Source organism: Podarcis cretensis (assembly GCF_951804945.1).
Source record: "Podarcis cretensis genome assembly, chromosome: 9".
Lineage (NCBI taxonomy): Eukaryota > Metazoa > Chordata > Lepidosauria > Squamata > Lacertidae > Podarcis > Podarcis cretensis.
This window is the reverse complement of record NC_137178.1, coordinates 25185439-25211051: the sequence shown is the minus strand read 5'-3', so window position 1 is coordinate 25211051 and position 25613 is coordinate 25185439. Positions and strand designations below refer to the sequence as shown.

General features: G+C 41.2%; 1 protein-coding gene across 1 annotated transcript in view; it reads left to right on the top strand.

Annotated features, from left to right (window-relative positions):
- Positions 1–25613, top strand: part of COL25A1 (collagen type XXV alpha 1 chain) — a 327412-nt gene that overhangs the window by 157479 nt on the left and 144320 nt on the right. Inside the window, exons 3-4 of the mRNA XM_079990247.1 lie at positions 14385–14429; positions 15743–15750. Coding sequence (XP_079846373.1) covers positions 14385–14429; positions 15743–15750 — 53 coding nt within the window. The remainder of the gene's footprint in view (positions 1–14384; positions 14430–15742; positions 15751–25613) is intronic.

The window sequence follows — 25613 nt, the reverse complement described above, 5'->3', positions numbered from 1 at the left end:
TGGATGATCTCAGTTACATTGCGCCATAAGGCTTGTAAGCCCTCTGTGTTTTATTGGGGAATACTTGTCTTGACCTTGTCCGTGATGTTGAGGAGGCAAGGCAAAAGAGTTTCTGAAACTGAAATAGCCACCCTGTGCTTGACAGATGAGAAGAGCTCCTGTTGTCTCCGCTGGGAACGTGCAAGAGCACAGAAATCTCGCACCTGTGCAAACTATTATCTGAGTAGGTGGACAGTAACTAGTACAGTAGGTTAGAGACTGGCAGCTGATCATGCTGGTATTAGCTGGGAGGGGCGAGGTCTGGATGCCTTGGAGCACTTTTGTCTGCTGCCATCATGTTTTGTGTTTGAGCTTCAGGTTCTCCGTTCCATGCCTGCAATAAATTCAACAGGAGGGGGGAGGGGGTTGTGTAATATTGAGAGCCATATTGACTCAGTGTATGTGGCACGGCTGTAATGAAAATGCATTTCACAGAATGAGGGATAATGCCACAGCATGAATTGCTAAAACCATTGCTTGGGGATGGGGCTCCAACTATGTTTCTTACATTTTCTGAATATCACAGCATCATCAGCTACATGGGACATTTTGTTCAAGCGCTGGGTGGTTGACAGACAGGCCCATATTTGGCCTTCGAGCATTACTTACGCCCCAGTGCTGTGAATGGTGAAACTGTATAGCATAGATTCAGAAAGACTATAGGTGGCAGCAGGTGTTCCATTACTCACTGTCTGATAAGCCTATTCTTGAGTCCTCCTTCCCCTGCTGTCCAGTACAATGCAGCAAACTGTGCCAGTAGCCTCTGTTGCTTGAATATGTTTTTTTTTGTTTTTTTTAGCATTATGTTAATGCCAGAGAAATTCTTGTGGAACTTTCACATACCTTCTTGAAAAGGTATGTCAATACATGTTGCTTTAGGAGCTGAATAATTATTCTGAGGTGCACAGGGAAGATGAAGAGCTAATCTGTTGACTTCATTTCAGGGGTTGTGCCTTGATTTTGCTCGCACCCACACACACAAAAAAACTATTACTGTTGTTCATTTTGTGATGTGTGGACATGATAAAGGGGAGGGATGAAAGGTGAAGACCTCAGCAAATTGGGTATCGCTGAACAGGGATGTTGGTAGAATAAATGTATAATTTTGTCTCGATCCTGGATTCTACAATAAAGGTAGCAGAGGCTGTACATATCTTTTGAAACTTTCCTTGGAGCTGCTGAATGAATACAGTTATTCTCCTGTTATTCTTGTTCTTAATTGTGACTTTAAGCTGGAGAGTTGCACTTTGTAGTACAGAGGCCATTTCAGGAAGCCACTGAGTCATTCTTTCAAAGTTTGAAGTCTGGGAAGAAATGAGCACTCGAAGAGAAGAAAATACCATTTTGGTTCACAAAAGGTATGTTCACCATTATTATTTTTTAGGATGTAGGCAGGGGCTACAGAAGTGGTAGACAGAGGGCTTCCTTTTATGTATCAGAATCATATATTCAAAGGCAGGAGGGAAACCTCAGCAACACACATCATAAGCACATGCTGTGTGACTAGAATAGATAACGGCTCATAATTAGGTGCCAGGGCACACTTTTGGTAGAGTACGTTGACTCTCATGTGGAATTGTGAGAACTTAGTCCTGAGACTGAGCATCCAGATTTAAGGCACTTGAAATAGTCTCATTAATCACCTGCTGGTGCTGCAATACAAAATCAGCAGTAAGCAGTGATTGCAAGTTACAGAAGTGATGAGACCTTTTGGTAGCAAGTACTTGCCATTTCACATGTAACGAGAACAACAAAACAATTTTACGTAATCAATAGGTAGTGCCGAAAGCATAAGTAATAATCTTATTTGATATTTCTCTGCTACATTGAACTGTGGTTGGGAACAAACACTCTCTCAACATTTTTTTTTTTAAAAAAAGCTTGCTTTCCCTTTTTTTGTGGAATTAAGAGACTTAAGACGAAGTTAATGGGAACACAAAACTATTGGAGAAAAAGAGGAGAATGGATCGCTCTGTCATACCACTTACAGGAGGCTGATGTATCAAATACTTGAGGGCAAGAAGATAATACTCAGCTACCTTCTGTTCTTTGTGGACTACTCCATTCTGATTCAGATCACACTCCAGAGATGACATCATATTCCCAGTGTAAGGCCTTAGATGGCACCTCCAAACTCGGCTCTTCAGATGTTTTGGGACTACAGTTCTCATCATCCCTGACCACTGGTCCTGTTAGCTAGGGATGATGGGAGTTGTAGTCCCAAAGCATCTGGGGGGCCGAGTTTGGGGATGCCTGCCTTAGATGCACCAGAACATTGCTCACAAAACTTGCTCTACGTTAATTCCCAGGTCAAAACTGCTCCTTTCCAAGGTTTTAAATTAAATATTAGTGATGCTAGCACAAATGCTAGTCCTAGGAGATGGAGTGAAGGCACATGATTGCAGCAACCTTGCTAGAGCTGAGTAGGCTTGGGTCTTACCCATGCCAGGATTGGAGACCAGCTGGAAAGCCTTTGTATGCTGCCTTGAGTTCCACTGCAGAAGAATGGCAGTATATAAATGAAATAAATCCATAAGAGACCCTCAGCCCTCATTAGCTTTTCCCACATATCCTGCTGCATGCTGTTACCCGTCTTCTCTCTCCCTGTTCCTGGGACCTGCTGTAGTTTTTGACCATCTCTCTCTTTGCCTTTAGTACCTCTTCCCCAACTTTTCTGTCCAGAAAACGCAGCCCTTGCATAATGGAGAAATACACATACATCACATGCCACAAAGAATCTGTGCACCTGTAACTCTACAACATTGAGTGGAGGTCAGTGTTGGAGGTCGAATTTGTCACTATGATCCTCTGACCTCCGCCATGAAGGATGGTAAGAGCATGGGCAGAGCATCTGTGTGGGCTGGGCAATGTTGTAGTGGAGTGCCTGGCTTACACACTGTTTGAAAGAAGGGCAAAAGAAAGACCATAGTGGGGACAGCAGAAGCAGATGAACGGGGTTCAACATGTAGAAAAGTGAATAAGACTGTCCGACCTCCATATGTTGAACCGAGTTTATGTGCACCCAACTTAGATATGAATGCAGTCTGCTTGATCAAGGCCTTGCGTTTTTCATGGTTCCTGGTTATGAACCAACTGTATAAGGGAGTTCTGTTTTTACCTTCCAGCCAACATATGGACACCAAGAACAGGGCGATCAGGCAAGCTCATACTTCTCCTTTACACGTTGATCCCACATGGTTTTTGAAGGTGTGAAAAGGGCTCTTGTCAGTGGCGGATGGTGAAAAACCTGCTGACATAATTAAAAATACATCTGAAAAAGGGAAAATGTATTTTTATAGACATTATCTAATGCTAAAAGCACTTATGCAACTAGCTCTGTTTTTCTGTAAAAGTTAGTCTATGTTTTTGTTCTGAAACAGATTAGTGTAAAGAAAGAGCTTCGTTATTCTTTTTTTAAAAAAAAATATCTCAAAGGAGGATGAGGATTTATTTAAGTTAGATGTAGTTGGAAGCCTAAATCAGGAGCATTAATGGCAATGAGTATACCTAGAGTGGCAACGAGAAGTTCTGTTGAAGCTATTAAGTATGCAATTACAGAGTAAAGGTATATGAAGGAGCAGCTGTGGAAGAATCCTGGGCTTCTTTCAGCAGCAATGTTCCAAGAACAACCAAGGTCTAAGTGTTCCTCTCCCACATCTTTCCCATCCATTCCTGATATTTCTTCAGTGGGCAATGCATAAATCTCTGTATGATGCTCTATCAAAATACCCTGTATTCATTATGCTAAAGCTCTAGGCAGTATAGACTCCGCCTGTGAAGGTTATGAATGGCTTTCTTACATTTACTTCTTTTGTCTAGGCATCTATCCTCATCCTAAAGCACTTAATCATTGTACAGCTTTCAACGCAGCTGATTATTATATACTTGGCGAAATCCCTCATGTATTTTTACAAGTTGCCTGGTTCCGTTCTAAGATGGCTTCATTCATAAAACACCTGACCATACAACAGATGTATCAATAGGTGGCTATTGTTCTCGGGGGGGGGGTGGAGATAATGAATGACATTCTATAGGCTTCTGATCTGCCCCTGTTTAATATTTATATGTAGACTTTGTCAAATTATTCATAGTCGAGAGATGTTGTCTGTTGTTAGTCTACAGTTATGGCAGCTAGATTGAGAAAAGATGAAATATTATCTTCCTTTACTGGCAGGCAGATTGGCAGAAACAAATATAACAAAGTTTTCATACTTCCTTTAAAATGACTTTTTGCTTGATTCCTTGGCACTAATATGTTACACAGATATATTTGATAGCTGAATAAGCTTTAAATTGTGTTGCGAACTTCAGAATAACTAATTTCTAATACAGAAAATTTTAGAAGCTCTGAAAAGTCTTCTTTTCAGTGAGTCCCTTCAGGGATATGGTTATTGGCAAATGCCCAGCTATACCTGCCCAATCCTGGCCTTGGGCTTAATATGCTTTTTGTTCAAACTGTATTTTGATAGTTAAGAGTCGGGTAGAATAATTATTGTAGTGTTTCTTCGCCCAAGTGGTATATGTCTGTGTAAATAAAGAGATATATTTAACAAAGTTGCTGGTTAGGCTACCTGGACAGGGTGAAGAGAGTCATTCTCACTCCCTAGAGTCCCTTGAGGAAGAATGGCATATGAATGTAATCAACTTATAATAGATACTTGAATATATGATACAATCAACCTTCTCAGAGCCCACTTCCATGAGAATTTTGTGTGAGTTCCTTTTGGTCAAAGTGCACATAATATATTCAAGGTCAGGTGCAAATTTAAGTTGAAAATCCAAAATAATTCAGAGGATATCAGCCAAATCCTGGTTCAAATTGTGCATAAATAGTAGGAAGCAGAATGTGCAAAGACAATTCTATTTTGAGATATTTTGTGCGTCCAGTTTGATGTATCAGTTGTGTTCAATTTTCCTTTGTATTTGGCTCCTTTAGTGGAATTATTGCTAAGAATGATCATATATAAAACGCTATGATCAGTTGACTCCTTCTTTTAATTAAATTGTTGTGATATCACAAGAGTGACCTGGAAGAAAGCAAAAGAATACAAGGTACACCTGGGAAAAGGCAGTAACAGAGTAGATTAAGTTCTCAGTGTGGATACAGGTGACTGTCAAAAGATGCTGCTTTTTTTTTTTAACAATGGCATTAAGAATAAGGTGGTTTTAAAAAGAAGAAAAAGAAGAGCCAGACCATAGATGTTTTTTTGACACAGTCTGAATCACTTCACGTATTCGAATTATAAACAATTGAATAGATAGAACATGAAATACTATTCTACTATTGCAGCCTTCTCTTCTGCATCAAATGGGGCAGGGGGAATTCTTCCTCTCATCTGGCTATTGCATAGTTATTGGCTTTATTTATCACAGAAAAGGCTGAATTGTTTGGTTTTTATTTACTGGTGTAGTACCAATCCCAAATAGTTCCCCCACCTTTTCTGAATGAGGACTATAACAAAAAGTCACTCACTTTTGTTTTTAAGGCTTTGACATACTCCTGTCTGTCTTAGTTATTTGTTCCTTGCAAACAAATGTGCAACTTGGTTTGTGGCTGTTATGCAACAAGAGGATTAATGAATGTATGAATGCCACTGATGTTTATTTTTTATTTTTTTTAAACTCACTTCTGCAGCTGTCACTAAGCTCCTCTTCAAATGATATATTTATTATGATAGATATGGGAGGGGGATACTTGTACAAAACTTTGAAAGCAATATGCCTGGCTTGGGTTGGCTTCGGTAGAGAGTCTATGCTTAAATGGATGGCCTGCCTGTGTGGGTTTGTCTGAGATTATTGTAGTGCCAGCGTGCCTGACTTACTAAGTGCCGCCTTTAATCTTAAAGTATTGGGTTTCACTGTCACTGAAATGAGAAACCGCTAAGTTCAGTGGCCATTTTAAATTGTCACCGTCATCACAAAAGTCTTGTCAGTCTTGGCTTAAAAATAAAGCCAGAATATCAAGTTTACTGTAAGAAGAGACACATCAGCTTTACAAAGTAATGGACATTAGCTGGACATTAGTTATTAGATACAGCAAATAAAGAAATGTGCTGTTTTAAGTTAGTAAGGGTGATATTAAAATAATTAATTAAGGGACACTACATATATTCATGTTTGTTGCTGTTTCATTTGAACAAAACAATGCAAACACAGCCTTCGGATACCAAAGACCATTCAGCGAGAATGTACCAACCAGCACAGAAATAATGTATATTTATGTGTGCATTTATTTATTTACATAAAAACATTTGCACCACACCTTTCAGCCCATAAAGACATTTCAAGGCAGCTTACAATCATAGCAGATATAATTACAACAACATTTATTTATACCTCGCCCATCTGGCTGAGTTTCCCCAGCCCCTCTGGGTGGCTTCCAATTGAGTGTTAAAAACAATACAGCATTAAATATTAAAAACTTCCCTAAACAGGGCTGCCTTAAAATTACAACAATACACAGCAGAGAGAGTTGAAAACAAAAGCAGATAAAAACCTAGCCACACATCAGAGATAAAGTGACATCAAGCTAAATACTTGGCAAAATGTCTTGTGGCTCCGTTGAAAGCCACAGGAGCCAATCAGGTCTCTCTAGCAAGAGTTCCTTGACAAGAAGTCAACATTCCATATCTGAGCCAACTGAGTCTCAGATGGCAACAAGACATGGAGTAGGCCAGCCTCATTAAGATTTGCTTTTACTGACCTGCGTTTTCAAGCTATGGATGATACAGCAGAGTACTGTATGAAGACAGACTCTGTATACAGTATGTGGGCAACCGCAGGTGGAAGACATCTTGCACCATTTACTATATTGTCCACTACACATTGGACCCAATACACAATTTCTCACCCTGCTGTCCATACAGGAAAGATGTCTCTCACTGTTAGAGAAGGTACTATGGCTTCTTAGCAATGTAAACATTCTAGTGACTCTTTAAAAGTCGCCCTTTTTGCTTTGGCAGCTGAAAACATCAGAAAGAAGACCCTGGACAATACAGTGGTGCCTCGCAAGACGAAAAGAATCCGTTCCGCGAGTCTCTTCGTCTAGCGGTTTTTTCGTCTTGCGAAGCAAGCCCATTGACGGCTTAGCGGATTAGCGCTATTAGCGGTTTAGCGGCTTTTAGCGGCTTATCGGCTTATTGGATAAGCGGCTTAGTGGCTTAGAAAAAGGGGAAAGGGGGGGGGGGGACCGCAGGAACTCGCAAGACATTTTCATCTTGCGAAGCAAGCCCATAGGAAATTTGTTTTGCGAAGCACCTCCAAAATGGAAAACTCTTTCGTCTAGTGAGTTTTCCATCTTGCGAGGCATTCGTCTTGTGGGGCACCACTGTATAGCAGTGAACTGTAAGGGAGATGCAGAGATCTGAATAGAGACTATTATTTGTGGCGCAGCATCCCTTTTGCTTGTATTTATTTTTGATTCATATTTGACATGTCCAACGGCTAGTGAAATAAAGTTATTTGGAATGGATTGGACTGGACATGAAGTAAGTCATCAGGTGATGACCACAGTTGGCAGGCAGGCAGGCTCATGCAGGAGAAAGCATAAGCATATAAGAAGTGTTTCCTGGATCAGGCCAGTGGCCCATCTAATTCAGCATCCTGTTCTCATAGTGGCCACCCAGATGCTTTTGGGAAACCAGGAAGTAGGACTCAAGCACAAGAACACTTTTGTGGTTTCCAGAAACAGATATTCAGAAGCCTTTTTGCATCTGACAAAGAGTTTTCAATTTTTTCAAACAGTGTAGGTGTACTTTAAATCATTTGTAAAGAAGACTATTATTAACTGAATTTTTCCCCAGAGGAAAATGCTTTGTAAGTTTCTCGACCAAAGATGTCGAGAAACTCAAGCAAAGTCACAGAGAAAATCAAAGCAGAGGTAGAAATGCCTCTAACCTCTTTTCTCTGGTGTTGATAAAGAGATCTATGTGCTGAAGCAGGCTTCCATTCTTGAGCCACTTGCTGCATTTGTAAGCATGGGATGTTGTTTTCTTGCCCGTATGAATGTGCATCTGCATTCTGCCACAGCTAGTCATGCATCATACCATGCTGAAAAGCTAATCATGCATAATACCATTATTAGTTTATATTCCTTTCCAGTTATCCTAGCTGGAATGTGCCTTTTTCACTGATGCCATAAACTAGGTATTATTTGTATGTATGTATATGCATATGTGTGTGTGTGTTGCCATTTTACTGCCCATTCACTTAGTTTGGACAGCTCCTTTTGAGGCTCTTCACAGTCACATATTGTCTTAACCACTCTGAGCAATTTGGCATCATCAACAAATTTGGCTACCTCATTGCTCACCCCTAACTTATCAATCTTTATTACAGTCCAGAGACCCAACAAATTGTTACAAGCATTTTGTTCAGAATGTAGGGATCATTGGATCATATAGGGATCACTAATTTATGAACAAGTTTAAAAACACAGGTCCCAATACAAATCCTTGGGGGGACTTCACTTTCTCCAACCTTCCACTGGGAGAACTGTCCATTTATTTCTACTCTCTACTTCCTGCTTCTTAGCCAGTTACAAAAGGACCTCTTTTCTTTTTCCATGACTCCAAGTTCCTTTCTTGAGTCTTACTAAGCTTAAGTCTTTCATGAGGGACTTTATGAAAAGCCTTTTGAAAGTCTAAGTACACAATGTCAATATCTTAAGGACTGACATGGACTATGGAGCAAGCTCTGGAGAGTAGGACTTGAACCAATGGATACAAATTACAAGAAAGAGATTCTGCCTAACATTAGGAGGAACTTTCTGACAGTAAGAGCTTTTTGACAGTGAAATGGTCTCCCTTGGAAGGTTGTGGACTCTCCTTCATTGAAGGCTTTTAAGGAGAGTTTGTATGGCCATCCATCATGGATGCTTTAGTTGAGATTCCTGCATTGCAAGAGATTGGACTAGATGACCCCTAAGGTCCCTTCCAGTTCTACAATTCTATGTTTCTATGACCTGGAACCTTCTGACTTAAAAGTACCTGTCTTTAGAACTGTACCCTTAGAAAGGACACAAAGGAATATATTTTAATATAATATTAATATTATCCTTTAAATTCCTCTGGGAAATTTGCCTTTAAATTCCTTATTATCAGTGCAACTCAATTAAGCCGGTTTGTAAAAATGCAAATGTGATTGTTTGTGTTGTCTTTTTACAGCATGTTTTTGTGTCTTGATAAGGAAAACATTTGCTATGACAAAGTAGTAATGCATTGGAATGGCAAACTGAAACTACAAGAAGGCTTTCATTCCATGCTAGTATAGAATGACTCTGCCTGCTTATTTCAGCTGTCCTTCAGTCATGTCTATCAAGTAAGTGACAGCAGCTATTTCTGTGTTTGCCAAGCTGAATATATTAGGTTCCTCTATTTTGTGCTAGCTAAAACAAAATGTAACATCTCCACTTAAGAAGATTTTCTCTGCACCCCCCCACCAACAGTAGGACTTGTCAGGGTTGTCATAAATTCTGCTCATATTGATCCAGAGCAGATCCCAGCGTATAGTTCGCAGAGTAAAATAAACTTAAACACCATTGCAGGTTTCTCAAAAAATAGACCAGAGGCGATTAATATTTCATCCAGCAGAGCTTTACAATGTATATTAGGATTGGCACTGTCCATAAGAAATCCAGTTGCAGCAGACTTAACTTAAACTTACAATAATTTATAAAAGACTAAAACCTTAACACTAAGCATACTACATACAGAACACCACACCAGAAGGAAAGAGAGGTAAAAAGTGAAACTCAGGCTCCTTATGGCCTGTTATTATAGGACGCAATGACCTTGAGTGAAAGAGGTAAGAGAACTAGTTCAAACCGGCTGTTTCTCTGAAGGAATAACCCAAACCCTCAGGAACCTTCTGCTTGTTTCTAGGCAGAATATAAACTTGCTTGTCGGCTAGAAACTTCCAGCTTGCACCAGCTTGTATCACACAGAGAAGCTTCCAGAACCCTCTTGAATGAATCAATTGGAATAGGAAAGATCTTTACATATCAGATCAATACTTTCTGTACCAAGAAATGCAAACTGGCAAGGTTTTTTTAAAAAATAATAATAGTAGTAATAATCAGAGAATTGCAGGATGCTAGCATGAGATTTATTTCCAATTATGAATTCTAGTGATGGTCTTGGCTCCCATTGAATTCACTTGGATAACAAGTGGAGGTATTTTATTTTTAAACTGAAATCATTGCATTTAATTTTCAATCCTCAAAGTCACAGTGGTAGTAGCTATGGTACAAGCACGCTGTGGTACAAGCATGATAGGGAGATCAGATCTTCTTTCTGTGCATAGTCGTATTGTTACTGCCAAGCCAGGAACTCTTCTCTGGGGTCTGGTAATGCTTACCTCTTCAATGGAGTGACCATTATGAACTAGCACACCTGAGCAGTTGCCCCTGTAAAAACATTTCCCAAGAGCAGCCGAGGTCCTTCTCACTGGCATATTACTAGCGCACCAAAGTCAAGAGAAACAAGATAAAACCAGAAGCCATGCTTCTTTCTTCCCCTGGCTAAGGCACTAATGCTGCAGTAGTCCATGCCAGGTCTATGCCTGGATTGGGGTTTGGGAAGAAAAAGGGAGTGCCCTTATTCCCAGTTGATGAAGAACAATAAATAACGTTTTCCCTGCAAAGCTTTTATTTCAAATGTTTTAGGTTGGTGCAATAAATATGCAAAGTGCTGGTCTGGTCTTAGGTGCAGCAGGCCATGCACATAGTTAATCCAAGGCACAGTTATACAAAGGCAGGTGATCTATCTAATCAAAGCTTAGACATTGGTCTGACACTTGACACATTCCTTGCTATCCTATATAAAGGAATGGACTGGGCTCAGCTTAGTGCATCTATACCTTAGCTACCAACCTGGCACTCCGGCTTGAAAGTGGGATCTGCTGCATATTCTTACATCTCCTATGGTTTCTCCAGGACTGAGGTAATGGAAGGGGTATCTCTGCCCCCTTTGCAGAAGCAAGGCTAGACCCAGCATCTGATAACTCCAGCATGGGTGGCACAAGAGGCACCGTGAAGTAGTCAGAGATAGGCTCTAGCAGCTGTGAAGAAGAGGGAGGTGGGGCTCACAGAACTTGCTGTGGGTTCAGGTGAGGTGAGAGAAAAGGCTGAGGGAAAGGCTGCACCCCACTTGACCCCTGCTTAGAATCCTTACTATCAGGCTCCCCCGTGTCTGGAAGAACCCCCACCCTATCCTACTGGAGCCCTCCCCATTACCCTCCAATAAGCTATCCATTTGTATGGTCCTGTCCTGGCCAACCCATGACAGGGAGTTTGAGAGCTGAGTGGTTACAAACACGTTCTTGCACAGCTCAGATTTTAATCTGAGCCAAAGAAGAATTCAGGGACCTTGTAATAGTCATCTTTTCTTTTGAAATGAATATTAGGGCCCCCCCAAAGTCTGTATTTGGCCCAGAGCCCAGTGAGTTTTGCAAGATGACAAGTAAATTCCATGATCTGTACGAGATTCCAACCGCTTCCTTGATTTCATATTTTATTTTTGTTGAAAGCCATCAAAACCCTATTCTATTAGTGATAGGGGAGCGTCATGTCTGGATGGACTCTTAGTGCATATAATTAGACTGGCTTGTCATTATACTGTAATCAATAGCTTGGTTGAAAAAGCAGTATATGTATATTTTAAAAATATAGATTTTACCTTTATCTGCTTTATTTTGCTGGTTTATTTAAAGCTAAGATTGAACAGATCCTGTAACTTGTTCAGACAGTTCATGATAGCAAGGGATTGAAATATAAACCAACACAGTTTCTGAAATTAAATTGATTAATGCTATCCTCAGCAACAACTTGTTTAAAATACCTCTCTAGAGAAGCAGGAAAATAGCACCAGATCTTGCTGTTCTACTTAAAACATTGAATGCTTTATAAGTAGCCATCAAGTTGAACTACTGTACACTGTTTTTTCTGTGTATTATTTGGTTTCATTAATCTTCATGACACCAGTTTGTTCCACCGAGAAGTCACCTTTCTTTCTCAGAGGCTTTAAAACTGAAAGTGACATGTAAAACAAGAGGTTATTTCTAAAGTGCTTTGTGTTGGTAAGGTATTACTTGGCACAGAAATTACTGCCTGTACTTAAACATTAATTAATTATTTTGAGATTAATTGCGACTTTTATATTGGACCAGGAATTGCAATACATGTGATACTGTACACGGGGATCCCTATTCTGCATGTAGAAAGGAAGGCATGGAATTCTGCTGCAGAATCCTTTCCCAAGCTAATAGCTAGAACATATGGATAGGGAGATAACAAACAATTGCCTTTTCTATGCCAGAGATTCTGCAGAATGCTGTACTTGAGTCTCTTGCACAAGCTGGCCCAGAATTCAGCATTTCCCTCTGCTTCTCCTGGAAACGCATTGCTGCCTTAAAAGGGAGAGGAAATAAAATTCTAAAAAGGGAGAGGAAATAGGGCTTTATACATTATCCCTTGATGCTCAGACACAAATGCAGTTTGCCAGCTCTTCTCCTTTTGCATGGTGGAGTAATACTAACAACAGCCAATCTATCCTACAACCACATTTTTGATATTATTAGTGATGGCACGTTAATTAAATGTTTTGGGATTAATTTATGAAAGCAAGTTTTCATCAACTGTATTGTCCCAGAACACTGTCCAGCAGGATACAGGCAAGCAAGTCTATAAGTCTAAAGGAGACCGGGAACTGCCATCTTTCTTTCTCTTCAGTGCATCTGGAATGGTGCTACATTAAGACTCAGTGTTCTTCAAGCATTATATTATGGGATGGCATGGCAGCTGAGATGAGCTTAGGGCTACTGTTCCTAGATACATCAAGCGGCCAGGAAAATATATATTACAAAAAGAAGAAAATGTTTAAGATGCTGCCCATCTTTACCGGTAATCTGAAACCGACCTCAGTATGTTACAACTTTTGCCGAGGACTTGAAACATTTGAGGTTTTTCCCTCCAACATTTGTCTATTCCAACACACAGCCACATCCAGAATGTGCAGAAAAATCCAGCCAGCCCTGCAGATGTCCCTAGACTGCAACTTCCATTATCCTTGATAATTGGCCGCTTTGATTAGGGCTGGTGGGAGTTGGGAGTCCAACAAAATTATGGAGGGCTACAGGTTCCTCATCCCCGCTTTATTTCAAAGGTTAAAACATAATGCCTGTCAGTATTTCAGATCTAACCATATATTTGATGACAGTGCAGTGCAGAAATGCGCAGTGCAGGTAACTGAGAGAGGCCTTAATAATGGCATCGTGGCTCTGGATTTCATGTAAGGCAACAAGCAAAGACTGCTTTATTTCAGGTGTTCTGAGTTACTCTGTTTTGACTGAGTTGTTGAGCTTTTTTTATTGCAAAATCTCAAAAGAATTATGATGTTTTTGAGCTATCTTTCTGGAATTAGCCAAAAACTTCTGACATGGGTTGCCATATGTGTCCAGATTTTTCAGGGTATTTTTGCGATTTCCGCCTGAACACAGTGCACGACAGCTGAATCCTGGGTGTGTCCAGGAAATTCCGGACATATGGCAACCCTAGTTTTCACTAACCACTGCTGCAAGCAAGACTTTTTCATTGTTACTAGTATGTTATACATGTGCTGGACACTTCTGTTGTTATTTAAACCACTGAGGCATTCATAGTTTTGTTGTTATTGTTTAAGGCTGCAATCCATTACACACTTGCCTCGAAATGAGCACGGCATAAAGGTAAAGGTAAAGGTACCCCTGCCCGTACGGGCCAGTCTTGACAGACTCTGGGGTTGTGCGCCCATCTCACTTAAGAGGCCAGGGGCCAGCGCTTTCCGGAGACACTTCCGGGTCACGTGGCCAGCGTGACATCGCTGCTCTGGCCAGAGCCAGAGCCGCACACGGAAACGCCGTTTACCTTCCCGCTGGTAAGCGGTCCCTATTTATCTACTTGCACCCGGAGGTGCTTTCGAACTGCTAGGTTGGCAGGCGCTGGGACCGAGCAGCGGGAGCGCACCCCGCCGCAGGGATTCGAACCGCCGACCTTTCGATCGGCAAGCCCTAGGCGCTGAGGCTTTAACCCACAGCGCCACCTGCGTCCCAGTAAACATGCATAGCACTAGATGTGCTAGGCAAGGCAAGCTGTACAATGACATGAAATAAGTAGTGCCAATGAATTCTGTGGCATTTCTGCTGAGGGTGGGACAAGGAAGATTATTTTTCTGGAAAGACCATTTGGAGGCATTTGTGGTTGAATCGTGATGTCACTGATCCCATTCTGGGTGTCACATTGACTTCATGCATGTACTAACCCACTTCAATTGCACTCCTCAATTACAAATCAGGAACTGTTTGCTTTTCAGGTCCTCCTGGTAAACGAGGCAAGCGAGGAAGAAGAGGAGAGATTGGTATGTTTCAGATTTAAAAGTAATGCTTCTGGTGTGTGTGTGTTTTCAGCATCACCTGGTTCATTTAGTGAAGGCATGCTGATACTGTTTCATATATGAAAAGCATTTTTTATAGTATTTTTTCCAAAGAGACTTAAAAATATAAAAACAGTAACAACAAAACAGGTGTAACAAATACATAACACAGATATAGCAACCTTATTTTTAAATTTTTCTGTACAAAGGGTTTAATCGTTGTTTGCTGCAACAAGCTAACTTCAAACCATAGTTTATGAAGCTGGCTTCTTTCAACAACCTATATCTACAGTTTAGGCTTCAGATGATATTAAACTGCAGTTACATTTAAGTGGAAATCAAAGCTTTCAACAGCTTACTGACAACCATACCACAAGAGGACAAGCGTGTGAGCCCTAGGCAGCTCATCCTCATAAATTAAATGAAACCACTGTGATTTGGCATAGCATTTCAGTAGTCCTTGGAGCCTTTAAATGTCATAAACACATGACATTATTAACAAATGAAACTAATTCGATTTCTGTTAGAAAAAGACCTTGTAAGTTTAAAATTCTCTTTAGGATCATTTAACAACAACAAGAAATTACTTTAGTTAACTACACAATAAAATCACATTGTTAAAAATGAAAGTCTGACTATATTTAAAGCAAACTTCAAGGACAGCTGTTGCTATTATGTGCCCCCTTTGCAACATACTTGAGTCGGAAGAAAAAGGGAAGCATAAAAGCTAATGAAAAGTCATTGATTTGATGGCTACAGCTGCTCCTGAAAGAAATATTAGATGTGATTTGCAGACCTCTGATCATGTTCTCTAGAACATTTGTACAAAAAGCTTTTGAGTGTAAATAATTGGAAAAATGTGCTAATATTGCTTCATAAAGTGTGACATTTTTAATGGGGAACATTTTATAAGTAGGCCTTGAAAGGAGTTGATTATAAAAGAAAGTTTGCCTGTCTTAGGAAAAAGTAGAAGGAGTAACAATTCTGCCTTGGTGTTAAGGTTAAATCCAAGAGGAGAAAGGGAGAGAGTTCCTATGAGTTAGACTACAAGGGTTGCAGAACTGTATGTTTAAGAAAAATTCTGTAGACAGAGATGTACTTGTGAACACAAAGTATTTTGTACATGAGATGGCTTGGCACTCGCAGCAAAATAATAATCTTTAATGCTGGGTGAGAAGAATGAAAATGCCACTACTTTCATCAAAAAAAATCTATATGGACACTCTATATGCACACCTTTCAAGTTTTCATAAACTTACATATATTTGTCTTTCTTTCCTTGTCTTTTCTTTTCGTAGGACCTCCTGTAAGTACAACTGATATACTATTGGATCATCTATGGTTATCATGAATGAGTCAGAAAGTGCTTTTGAAAACTGGTAAAAATTATGAATATGTTAAATGTACAAGTATCATCCTAAATACATTCTCAGTTATTAACATGTTATAAACATCAAATGGTTTTTCAATATTATTTTTAATCTTGTTTTGGGTTTTGCCTTTTACATTTTGAAGCAGAACAGTATACATGAACGCTGGAAGCAGGTTATTATTATTACTATTTGTTTGTATACTACATTTCAGCCAAAAAAGCCCCTAATGCAGTGAGCAGCACATTAAAACAAAATATACAGCAGAGTACAATAAAAAGCCATGAATCAATAAGCAAGTAAAACAATATAAAACTGCTAAGTCACAACACAGAATGGCAAGAAGAAAGCCTTTCCAAACTAGTGGCTGAAAAGATGCTGTTACCAACCCAGCATCCTACACACTTAGAGGCTAGAAAGCTGAGCAGACAATGGGGGAAAGCGCATTCCATCTAAAAGAATGCTCTTCCCACCAACCCCATTCTAGCAATTCAGGGTTAGAATGTTTTAGAACAGAACAGAAAGTAATATGCTGACTTTTTTTCTGGTGGCGTCTCTTTCTGGCTTCCCTTCCTGTAGTGAAACTCCTCCCCAAAGCACCTCACAAAGGCCGAAGGGCTTTGCGATACATCCAATTTAATCTGTGATTAAAAGGTGAGATCAGAGAAACCAAATCACACTTTGCCAACAGCCCTGGAAATTCACTTTTATGGTAGAGAAATGAGCAGCAGCAACAGTGTTGCAATCCAGCAATATCTCAAGGGCCATTGGTTCCCCTTCCTCTGGATAAAGAGTACCATGAATCTGGGAACCTCCGGCTCCATCTGATAGATCCTTCCTTCTCAACATACAACACTTGTTCAGTGGCCTTTTCACTAATTCATATCTTATTTAAAGCTGGGGGATTTTGGCTCAAGCTCTGCCCTGCAGAGGGAAGAGCAGAGATAAGTAGATTTGGGCACAGCAAAATTACAGCAAATGTGGCAGAAGCTTCCTTCAAGCCACCAGAGCCCATTCATTGGAAAAATCAGTCCACCATATGGAAACATTTTGGTACTGTTGCAATACAACAATAGTAGCAAACAGGAATAGCAACTGTGGCGTATTGGGCCCTAGATTTGTTAACCCCCAAAATAGTTTCAGGTTATCTTTTTTCCTTCTGTTCTCACATTATAGATAAAAGACACATTAATCACTGGTTCTTTATGATTGTTCATGATGTGTAACTAAAGTGTTTGTTTGACTTACTGGGTTTTCTGTCATCTGCAAAGCACCTGCTGCAACCTAAGTCCAGTGAAAGAGAGCACATATATTAGGTTTACCAGACATCCCCGGTTCCCAGGGACAGTCCCTGGATTTGCAAATCTGTCCCCTGGCAAATTCCGTCCCCGGAATGTCCCCAGATTTGGAAATCTGTCCCCGGGAAATGTGGCAGTGGCAGCCTCAGCAGCCCGGAGCCAGCCTGGTAGCGCAGTTGGCTCTGGCTGGCTTCAGCAGCTGCTCACTGCTGCTGCCGCCGCCACTGCCAAAGGGGAACCAGGATCGTCCAGTGGTACAGATCTCCTACCCCCTTCCGCCTTTGTTTTGACAGATCAGGGGAGGCTCGGTCGAGTGGGTGTTGCCTAGGAGGGGCGCAAGGCACGTGGTTTCTCTGCCAAGCAAGATGCAAAGCCCTTCTTTTGCACCCTGTGAAACATAAATGTGCAGAGTTTTTTTTAAAAAACCTGGGCAACAACTCCTGAGCCTCCCCCGATCAGTCAAAACAAAGGAGGAAGGGGGCACGAGATGAGGGGAAGCTTGGGAGTCATGGGTGGGTGGCCCACTGTGGCCCAGTTTTTAAAAATCTCTGCACATTTATGTTTCACAGCATGCAAAAGAAGGGCTTTGCATGTGTGCTTGGGCACAGGGTCTTTTGCCTCACCATCCCCACTACTGACTCGCTGTTGCTACTCAGCTTAAAAAAAAAAAGTGTCCCCGGATTCATTGAAAAAAATCTGGTAACCATAACATATATGGACTTTGGTTGACCCTACCTCCTGGTCCATGCTGCAGTCCTATTTAGCTGAACCTGGGCTACCACAGGTGCTTTGCATATGTATGTGAAACCACCAAAGTGTTTGTTAATAGTCTTGAAGATAGCATCTTGATGGAGAGAGATAAGCTTTCTTTGCTTCTTTCACATTTCCTGTTTATAAAATAAGGCTCTCTGTTTTAAGTTCACTTATTTGAGAGAAAGCCCCTTTGAAATTCAGTGGGACTTTCTTCTAACATGACACACATTCTAAAATAGGGATTTTTAATTGAATGATATAAAAGTTTTTTTCAATTATAAAAGCAAGTGAAGTCTTGGATTTTCATGTGTTGTTATGCTGCCTATATACAACCTTGGATTTTTAAATGGGATTATATAATCTGAGTGTGTTTTTATACATTCAGAAATATAAACACTGCTTTTCCACCTTCCCTGGGAGACTACATGCTCGGAGGGAAGACAGAAGCAAAGGAACCCAGGCCAGGGAACACACATTTGATCGGTTGTTATGAGAAAATTCTGTCAGTTTTCATTTTATATAGTGTACATTGTACACCAACCTGGGTGCCTTGGTAGAAAGGCAATACATAAATCCAGTAAATAAATAAATAAAGCACCATGCTTTAGGAATGTGATTATAGCTGCTAAACAAAACAACAAAACAGATAACTGATTTTAGCACATAAAGTAAATCACAAATGAATTTGTCTCTTTTCGCTTTTGAAATTTGCACCTCTTTAAATATATGAGTAGTGTTCCTGAATACCATAAATACATTTAAGCGATCTTGAGTATAGAAAGAGCAATTTGATATACCGTGGTACCTCGGTTTTTGAATGTCTCCGTTGATGAATGTTTTGGAACTCGAACGCTGTAAACTCAGAAGTAAATGCTTTGGTTTTCGAACATGCTTCGGAAGTCAAACAGGAAATGCAGCTTCCGCTGAGTGCAAAACCCTGAAGCCTAACTGTCGGCTATTGAGTTTTGGTTTTCAAAAGTTTCAGAACTCGAACAGTCTTCCGGAATGGATTACATTCGAAAACCGAGGTACCACTGTACTTTAGGTGCAACTGAAATCCTGCAATCAGTCCTTGCATGCATGAATCCCATTGAAACCAGTGTTACTTACTCGTAAGCAACTCAGCTGTAATCCTATGCACACTGTAAGCCCCCTTGGATTCAGTGGGATTTATTTCTAAGTAAGCATACATATTCTGCTACCCTTGACTGAAAAAAACAAATACTGAATTTAAAACGGCATTTTTGTTCCTATAAATGCACTTTTCAGGGCAAGAGAATATAAATAATTGTAAAAAGAGACAGTAGTGATACAAAGTTACATTTCCTGTTAATGTACAAAGCAGGTGTGTAGCCTCACATATCATTGTATGTATTCCTAATGAGTATCATTCCATTTCATTTCATTCAACCAGGGTCAACCAGGGCGAAATGGCTACCCGGTAACTGTCCTACTGTATATTAATGGAATGCATGTCTCACTTTCAAAACCATTATTTTCTTAACTATATTTGTGCTTTTCTATGGCTGAATAAGGAAATTTAACCTTCCCTGGTGTATTCTGCTGAATTCAGAATGAGACATTTTCTATATTTCTCTTAGCAAATCTTTACATAGGATCTAGCAAGTAAGACTAATTCCATGATATATACATGGAAGACAATATAGCAATTGTTTGAATTTCTGTTTATTGAACTTTCACATTCTAGAATGGCGACATCATTTTTTAAACCATAATTTAAAACATTACTTAAAGTACATCCATCTTGTATATTAGTTTTCTTCATTCAAATGCTGTTTGTTCGGATACTAAATCTACAGTTCTACAGTTGCAAAAAAAAGTGACTTTATTTTACACATCTCCAGCAAAGATAATTCCAGTGGTATTTGAAAATTCATAAAATCTCTTAGAATAGCAGTTTTTTAGCAGCATATATAACCCACTTCTGTACCATTTGCATGTTTACAACTTTATCTGAGAAATTTAAATATATGAAATAATGCATCCATCATAATTAAGACTGTTATGGAACTACTAACCAAATATATACTTTTGTGTATGTGACATGTTCCTTTTTGACAGAAGGACATACACAAAAAGATGGCTTACCATAATTTTCACTGGGGCAGTAGTTGCGGCCTGGCGTCACTGCTGGGGTGTCAAGGTTGCGGTGCTGGAGGTCTTGCATGGTCAGCTGACATCAGCTGTGGTCTTGGCCATTGGCAGGGGAGGGGGAGAAAATGCTAGTGGGGTTGCCCACCAATAAATTTGAAATGTAAACTGCCCAGCCATTGGCCATTGGGGTATGTGATGTCCCTCTTGTGGACCTGATTATGCCTGTTCTAGGTTGAGTCCATGGGACGCAGGTGGTGCTGTGGGTTAAAGCCTCAGCGCCTAGGGCTTGCCGATCGAAAGGTCGGCGGTTCGAATCCCTGCGGCGGGGTGCGCTCCCGCTGCTCGGTCCCAGAGCCTGCCAACCTAGCAGTTCGAAAGCACCTCCGGGTGCAAGTAGATAAATAGGGACCGCTTACCAGCGGGAAGGTAAACGGTGTTTCCGTGTGCGGCTCTGGCTCGCCAGAGCAGCGATGTCACGCTGGCCACGTGACCTGGAAGTGTCTCCGGACAGCGCTGGCCCCTGGCCTCTTAAGTGAGATGGGCGCACAACCCCAGAGTCTGTCAAGACTGGCCCGTACGGGCAGGGGTACCTTTGCCTTTACCTTTAGGTTGAGTCCACTTATAGAGCATAAAAGATGACTGCATTGAAGGCTCATGGCACAGTCCAAAGCGGTTGTCCCACCCACCCACTGTTTATCTGGTGTCTCTGTCCACTAGTAAGTGGGCAGTGCTTTTATTTGCCTTTGCTGTAGAATTGTTTAGTCACCATATTTGGGCCCAGGAAGGAATTTGTCTGCAGACAAGTTGCTCCTGTATGTAGGTATTTTTTGGACATGGTTTCGTGATTCTAAAAAGTGAAAAACAGGAAGCTGCCTTATAATGAGATAGACCACTAGTTCAGTGCTGTCTGTAGGTCTGATGAAGGTTTCAGGGGCATCGTCAAGCCTGTTTAACTGGGATTCATTTCAGTTATTGGGGCCTAAAGAAGAGAGAACAAGATGCTTGTACATATTCGTGTAATCTCAACCTTTGCCCATTGTGGCTTATAAAAGCTAGTTGGTGGGTATTGACTGGGTTGGTTCGGGGAATGAAAAATGTTTCCTTATAGGAAGGGGATTGTGCTAGCTGCTCTTAAAGAGGCATTGATATATCTCTCTTCATGAGGCTCTCCTTGGATTCAGTAGTGTGACATATACCAAGGTGCTTGAGGGAGAGATGACTGGCCAGCTTTGGATGTGCCTTATCTAGATTCATTTCAATCTGATTTAAGGCTTAGTTTTGGCACTGAAATAACTTTACTTGTATTAGAGGAATGGGGGTATGATCCTGCTAACTCTCTTTGATCTCTCAGAAGGTGAGACAACCATAGTGTTTTTTCTGAACTAGATTTGTGGGTTAGGAATAGAAGGCACTGAGTTATGATGGTTCTGCACCATCCTGCCAGGTTGGTTCTAGAAAGTAGCAACGGGGGGCTTTTGTTTTGCTCCTTAACGCTTGTACTGTGGGCTCACCATTATGTTAATGGTACCCAGTTCGGTCTTTCCTTTCCACTGGATGTTTATGAAGCACTACAGGTGCTTAATCCATGCCTGGAGGCAGTAATGGATGAGGGCCAATAAAATAAAGCTGAATCCTGACAAGATGGAGGTGATGTAGAGTGATAGTTCCTGGTGCCAGGAATTAGGGGAATGACTTACCGTATTTTTCGCCCTATAGGACACATTTTCCCCCCTCCAAAAATGAAGGGGAAATGTGTGTGTGTCCTATGGGGCCAATACAGGCTTTCGCTGAAGCCTGGAGAGCGAGGGGGGTCGGTGTGCACCGACCCCTCTCGCTCTCCAGGCTTCAGGAAGCTATCCGCTAGCTGTGGGAGACGCAGCTCTCCCATGGCTAGCGGAGAGCTTGCCGGCACCCAGGAGCTTGGGGTGCGCTGAGCTCAGCACGCCCCAAGCTTCGGGCTTCGCACAGCGCTCCGCTAGCCATGGGAGAGCCACGCGAAGTTGCGCGGCTCTCCCACGGCTAGCGGATAGCAGCCTGTTCTGGGGGCTGGGGTTGGGGGAAGCCGGGCTTCCCCCGCCCCAGCCCCGTATCTGGGGGGGTAAATAAATTTTTTTTCTTTATTTTCCCCCCCAAAAAACTAGGTGCGTCCTATGGGCCGGTGCGTCCTATGGGGCGAAAAATACGGTACTTTGGATGGAGTTGCACTTCCACTGACAGATCAGTTACCTTGTCAGACTTAGAGTTAGGCACTCCTAGCATAATGAAATAAAGATAGATACTATGAAAAGCTGGGTGCCTGGCAATTGTTGCTTGGTCTTTGTTCCGAAAGCAAAAGCAATTGCTTTTTCTTCATGATCTTATTTACATTGGACCACTTTTCTTAAAAGCCTAATCCTGTGTACTCATATAAATGTAGGTTGTGTGTGTATGAGAATGAGAATGATTTCAGCATTAGAGCTTACACAAGAAAAATTATTGAGTATGCATCTGAGACATTGCTTTTGGAGTCAAGCCAATGGCCTGAGAAGCTGTGCTTCTTGGTTTGAGGCAAGAGCCTTTCCTACCAATAGTCATTTGGACTGAAGTTACCAAATGAATGAAACTGCAAAGCAATGTGCTCTATCTGCTTCTGCGCATACTGCTGCACATACTGCTGAACAGCTGTAAAGTATGTCTTAGCGTTTCAAAAATTAAGGGTCATGTTCAGGGGTATGTTTTCATTTAACACAGGTATCGTGTCTCCTGATTGGCAGTTACCAAGATTATTTCAGCTTGCAGATTTTTCAGAGAATTAGAGCAATCATTTAAACTTTTCATAGGTGAGTGTGAATGGGTGGATTAGAGCATGTTGCAGACAGCTGTGGTCATTTGTAAGTTTTAATCTCTTTCACCAGCATACCCTCTGAATATATTCCTAATCAATGCTTTAGTGCAAGACTGGGGTTTAATAGAAATTATTTAAAAGGTCCCATTTGAATGGAACTAATTGGCTGTGGTTTCCTTCAGGTAGTCTAACCCATTAGCCATTCCACAGCATATCCCTAAATAGGAAATGACCTAAGCATTTCTACTTCCAGCTGTGTAGATAAATTATCCAGAGCTTTTCCTCCATGCTCAATGTGATAGAAGAGCACTTATTTTGAATTTTTGCATTTCACGTGTGTAAAGTGTGATCTGGTATTTCTATCATGCTTTTCCAGATATGATTAAAAGCATATGCTGTTGTTTTTTATTCCACAGTGGGTATAAATAAGCTTAAAATGTAGTTAGAGGGTTGGAAAGCTTCTGGTGTTTGAGGTGGATTTAGGGGAGGCAAGAGTCTGGATTTCAAATAAGTAACTTTTTTTTATCAAGGCAGCACTCAAATGTGTGATTTGGCAATTTATTAAAACACCGGTCTTTTACGTAAAGATTTTATCATAGCTTATTTTAGAAACTGCAGGACTGATGAAGAGACATCACTAGCTAGGATTGGCTAATAACACAGCCTTTATCAAGTTAACAATCAAAATTATGACACACACACACACACACACACACACACACACAATGTTAATGTGGACTTAAGTGAAAATTGCAGTTGTGCAAACAATTTTAATATTGTGGAGGAGTTAATAAGGAAATTTGGAGTATTTAATGGAAGTGTTTTTGCAATTTCACCGGTTTCATGCAAACATTTCTAGATATCGTTTTTGCAGTGAGTTATGATTACAGTGGTGCCCCGCAAGACGAATGCCTCGCAAGACGAAAAACTCGCTAGACGAAAGGGTTTTCCGTTTTTCGAGGTGCTTCGCAAGACGAATTTCCCTATGGGCTTGCTTCGCAAGACGAAAACGTCTTGTGGGTTTGCTTCCTTTTTCGTAAAACCGTTAATACCCGGGGAATCCGCGCTCCGCAAGACGAAAAAATCGCAAGACGAAGCGACTCGCGGAACGAATTAATTTCGTCTTGCGAGGCACCACTGTATTTGAACAAGTTTTTGTAGGAGAGGAGAATTATTGGATGCAGACAAACTGGAAAGGCACTGGCAAATGCTATTTTGGAAGAAGACTCAGTTATGTGTACACTTTTAATCTGGGATCCAGTTTTTTAAGCTCGCTCTTATTGCCCAAATATCTTGTGGTATGTATCCACCATGTATCATCTAGAAAACCTTAAACTATAGCCCTGTTCAGATGTTCAGTACCCATGGGAATGCACAGGGTTAGCTTTGATGCTGATATCCTGCTGGTTAATAAATAAATGATAAAGAGGTCAGTGGAAAAGTTTCCATCCCTTTGGAAATCCTACTACATGAAGCCCCCTGACGCTGGTCATGTGTAGGCTGGGAGATGGGACTGATGCACATGTGAGCATTGAAATTTCCTCTGGTCCCTTCAAAAATTAGGTGCTCACATGGGTAAAAAAAATGCCTTAATAAGGCTTGTAAAGACTTTTGCCATCATACACAGCAAAATTTTGCCACAGATGAAGGTTATCTTCAGGTGTACCCAAGTCTTAGCAGTAATGATCTGCACCTCTTTTTCTCCTGACTGCCATAGTAAACTGAAATGCCCAGTGTTGTATTGGTCATCTATAGAAAATAGGTGAGTGTGGACACAAGCTCATTGTCAGGGTGGTTGATGGGTTTCAAACCCTTGGTGAGTTAGGGACTTCTCCTGCACGCTAAGAAAGGCTCTGTCGGATTGAGTGAACAAGACCAATAGTGGGTCCAGCAGTCAAGAAGGCAGTTTCTGAATGTTCTGTAGAGGAAAGTGAGGGGCAGATGGGGCTTGTCAACTTGGGAAGGAAAAGGAGAAGGAAACTCTGGTCCTAAACCTCTGCTGCCTTGTGAGATATCTTTGGGAGAAGAAAAGGCTAAGGAGTAGACCCAACACAAATTCACAGTGAAGTACCTAAGATGGTTGGATGGTGCCTTGTACACCTCCTCCTGGCAACTCCTGCAGCAGTCAAGCTTGTGCCCAATATATTGCTCTGCGTTCCTTTGGACCACATCAGCAAGGCCAAGAGGGATTCTTGTTGTCTGGGCAGCCCAGGACCTACATACACATTGCCCAGGCTTGTGCCCCAGGGTGCTTGTAACACAGCAGTTGGACTTCACCCTGGAGATTGTCTCTCAAGACAGATGGATGTCAACAACAAGTATACTTTTGTGAGATGCATACTTACTTGCTTTCAGCAACCATTTCAGTACCTAGAAATTTGATCTTGCTCTAAACCACCAGTGCCTGGCATAGGTACAAAGAGGAAGAGAAAGTTGGTTTGCTTCTTAAATTGAAGCAAGACAGTCCTGTTGCTGGAACAGAGTTCACATGCTGGCAGTGGTGGTGAACTGTCTGTGATTGTGGTCCTGCTGTGCCTTTCAAAGGAGCTCTCCCATAAAACGGAAAACAGGGGCACAGTCATGCCATTTTGAGTTATTTGGATAATTTCAGATCCGCAGTGAGAAATATGTTGTATCCTGTTCCAGATGCACAACCTGCAATCAATTACTTTGAACTCCAGTCATGAGGGTGCAATGCAGCACAGCAGCCCTTTTCATGAACAACAGAAAAAGAGGGTGAGGGGGACGAATCTCACAGGCAGCATTACAGATTAAGGGCAATGCTTTTACTCTGGAGCCCAAAGAGGAG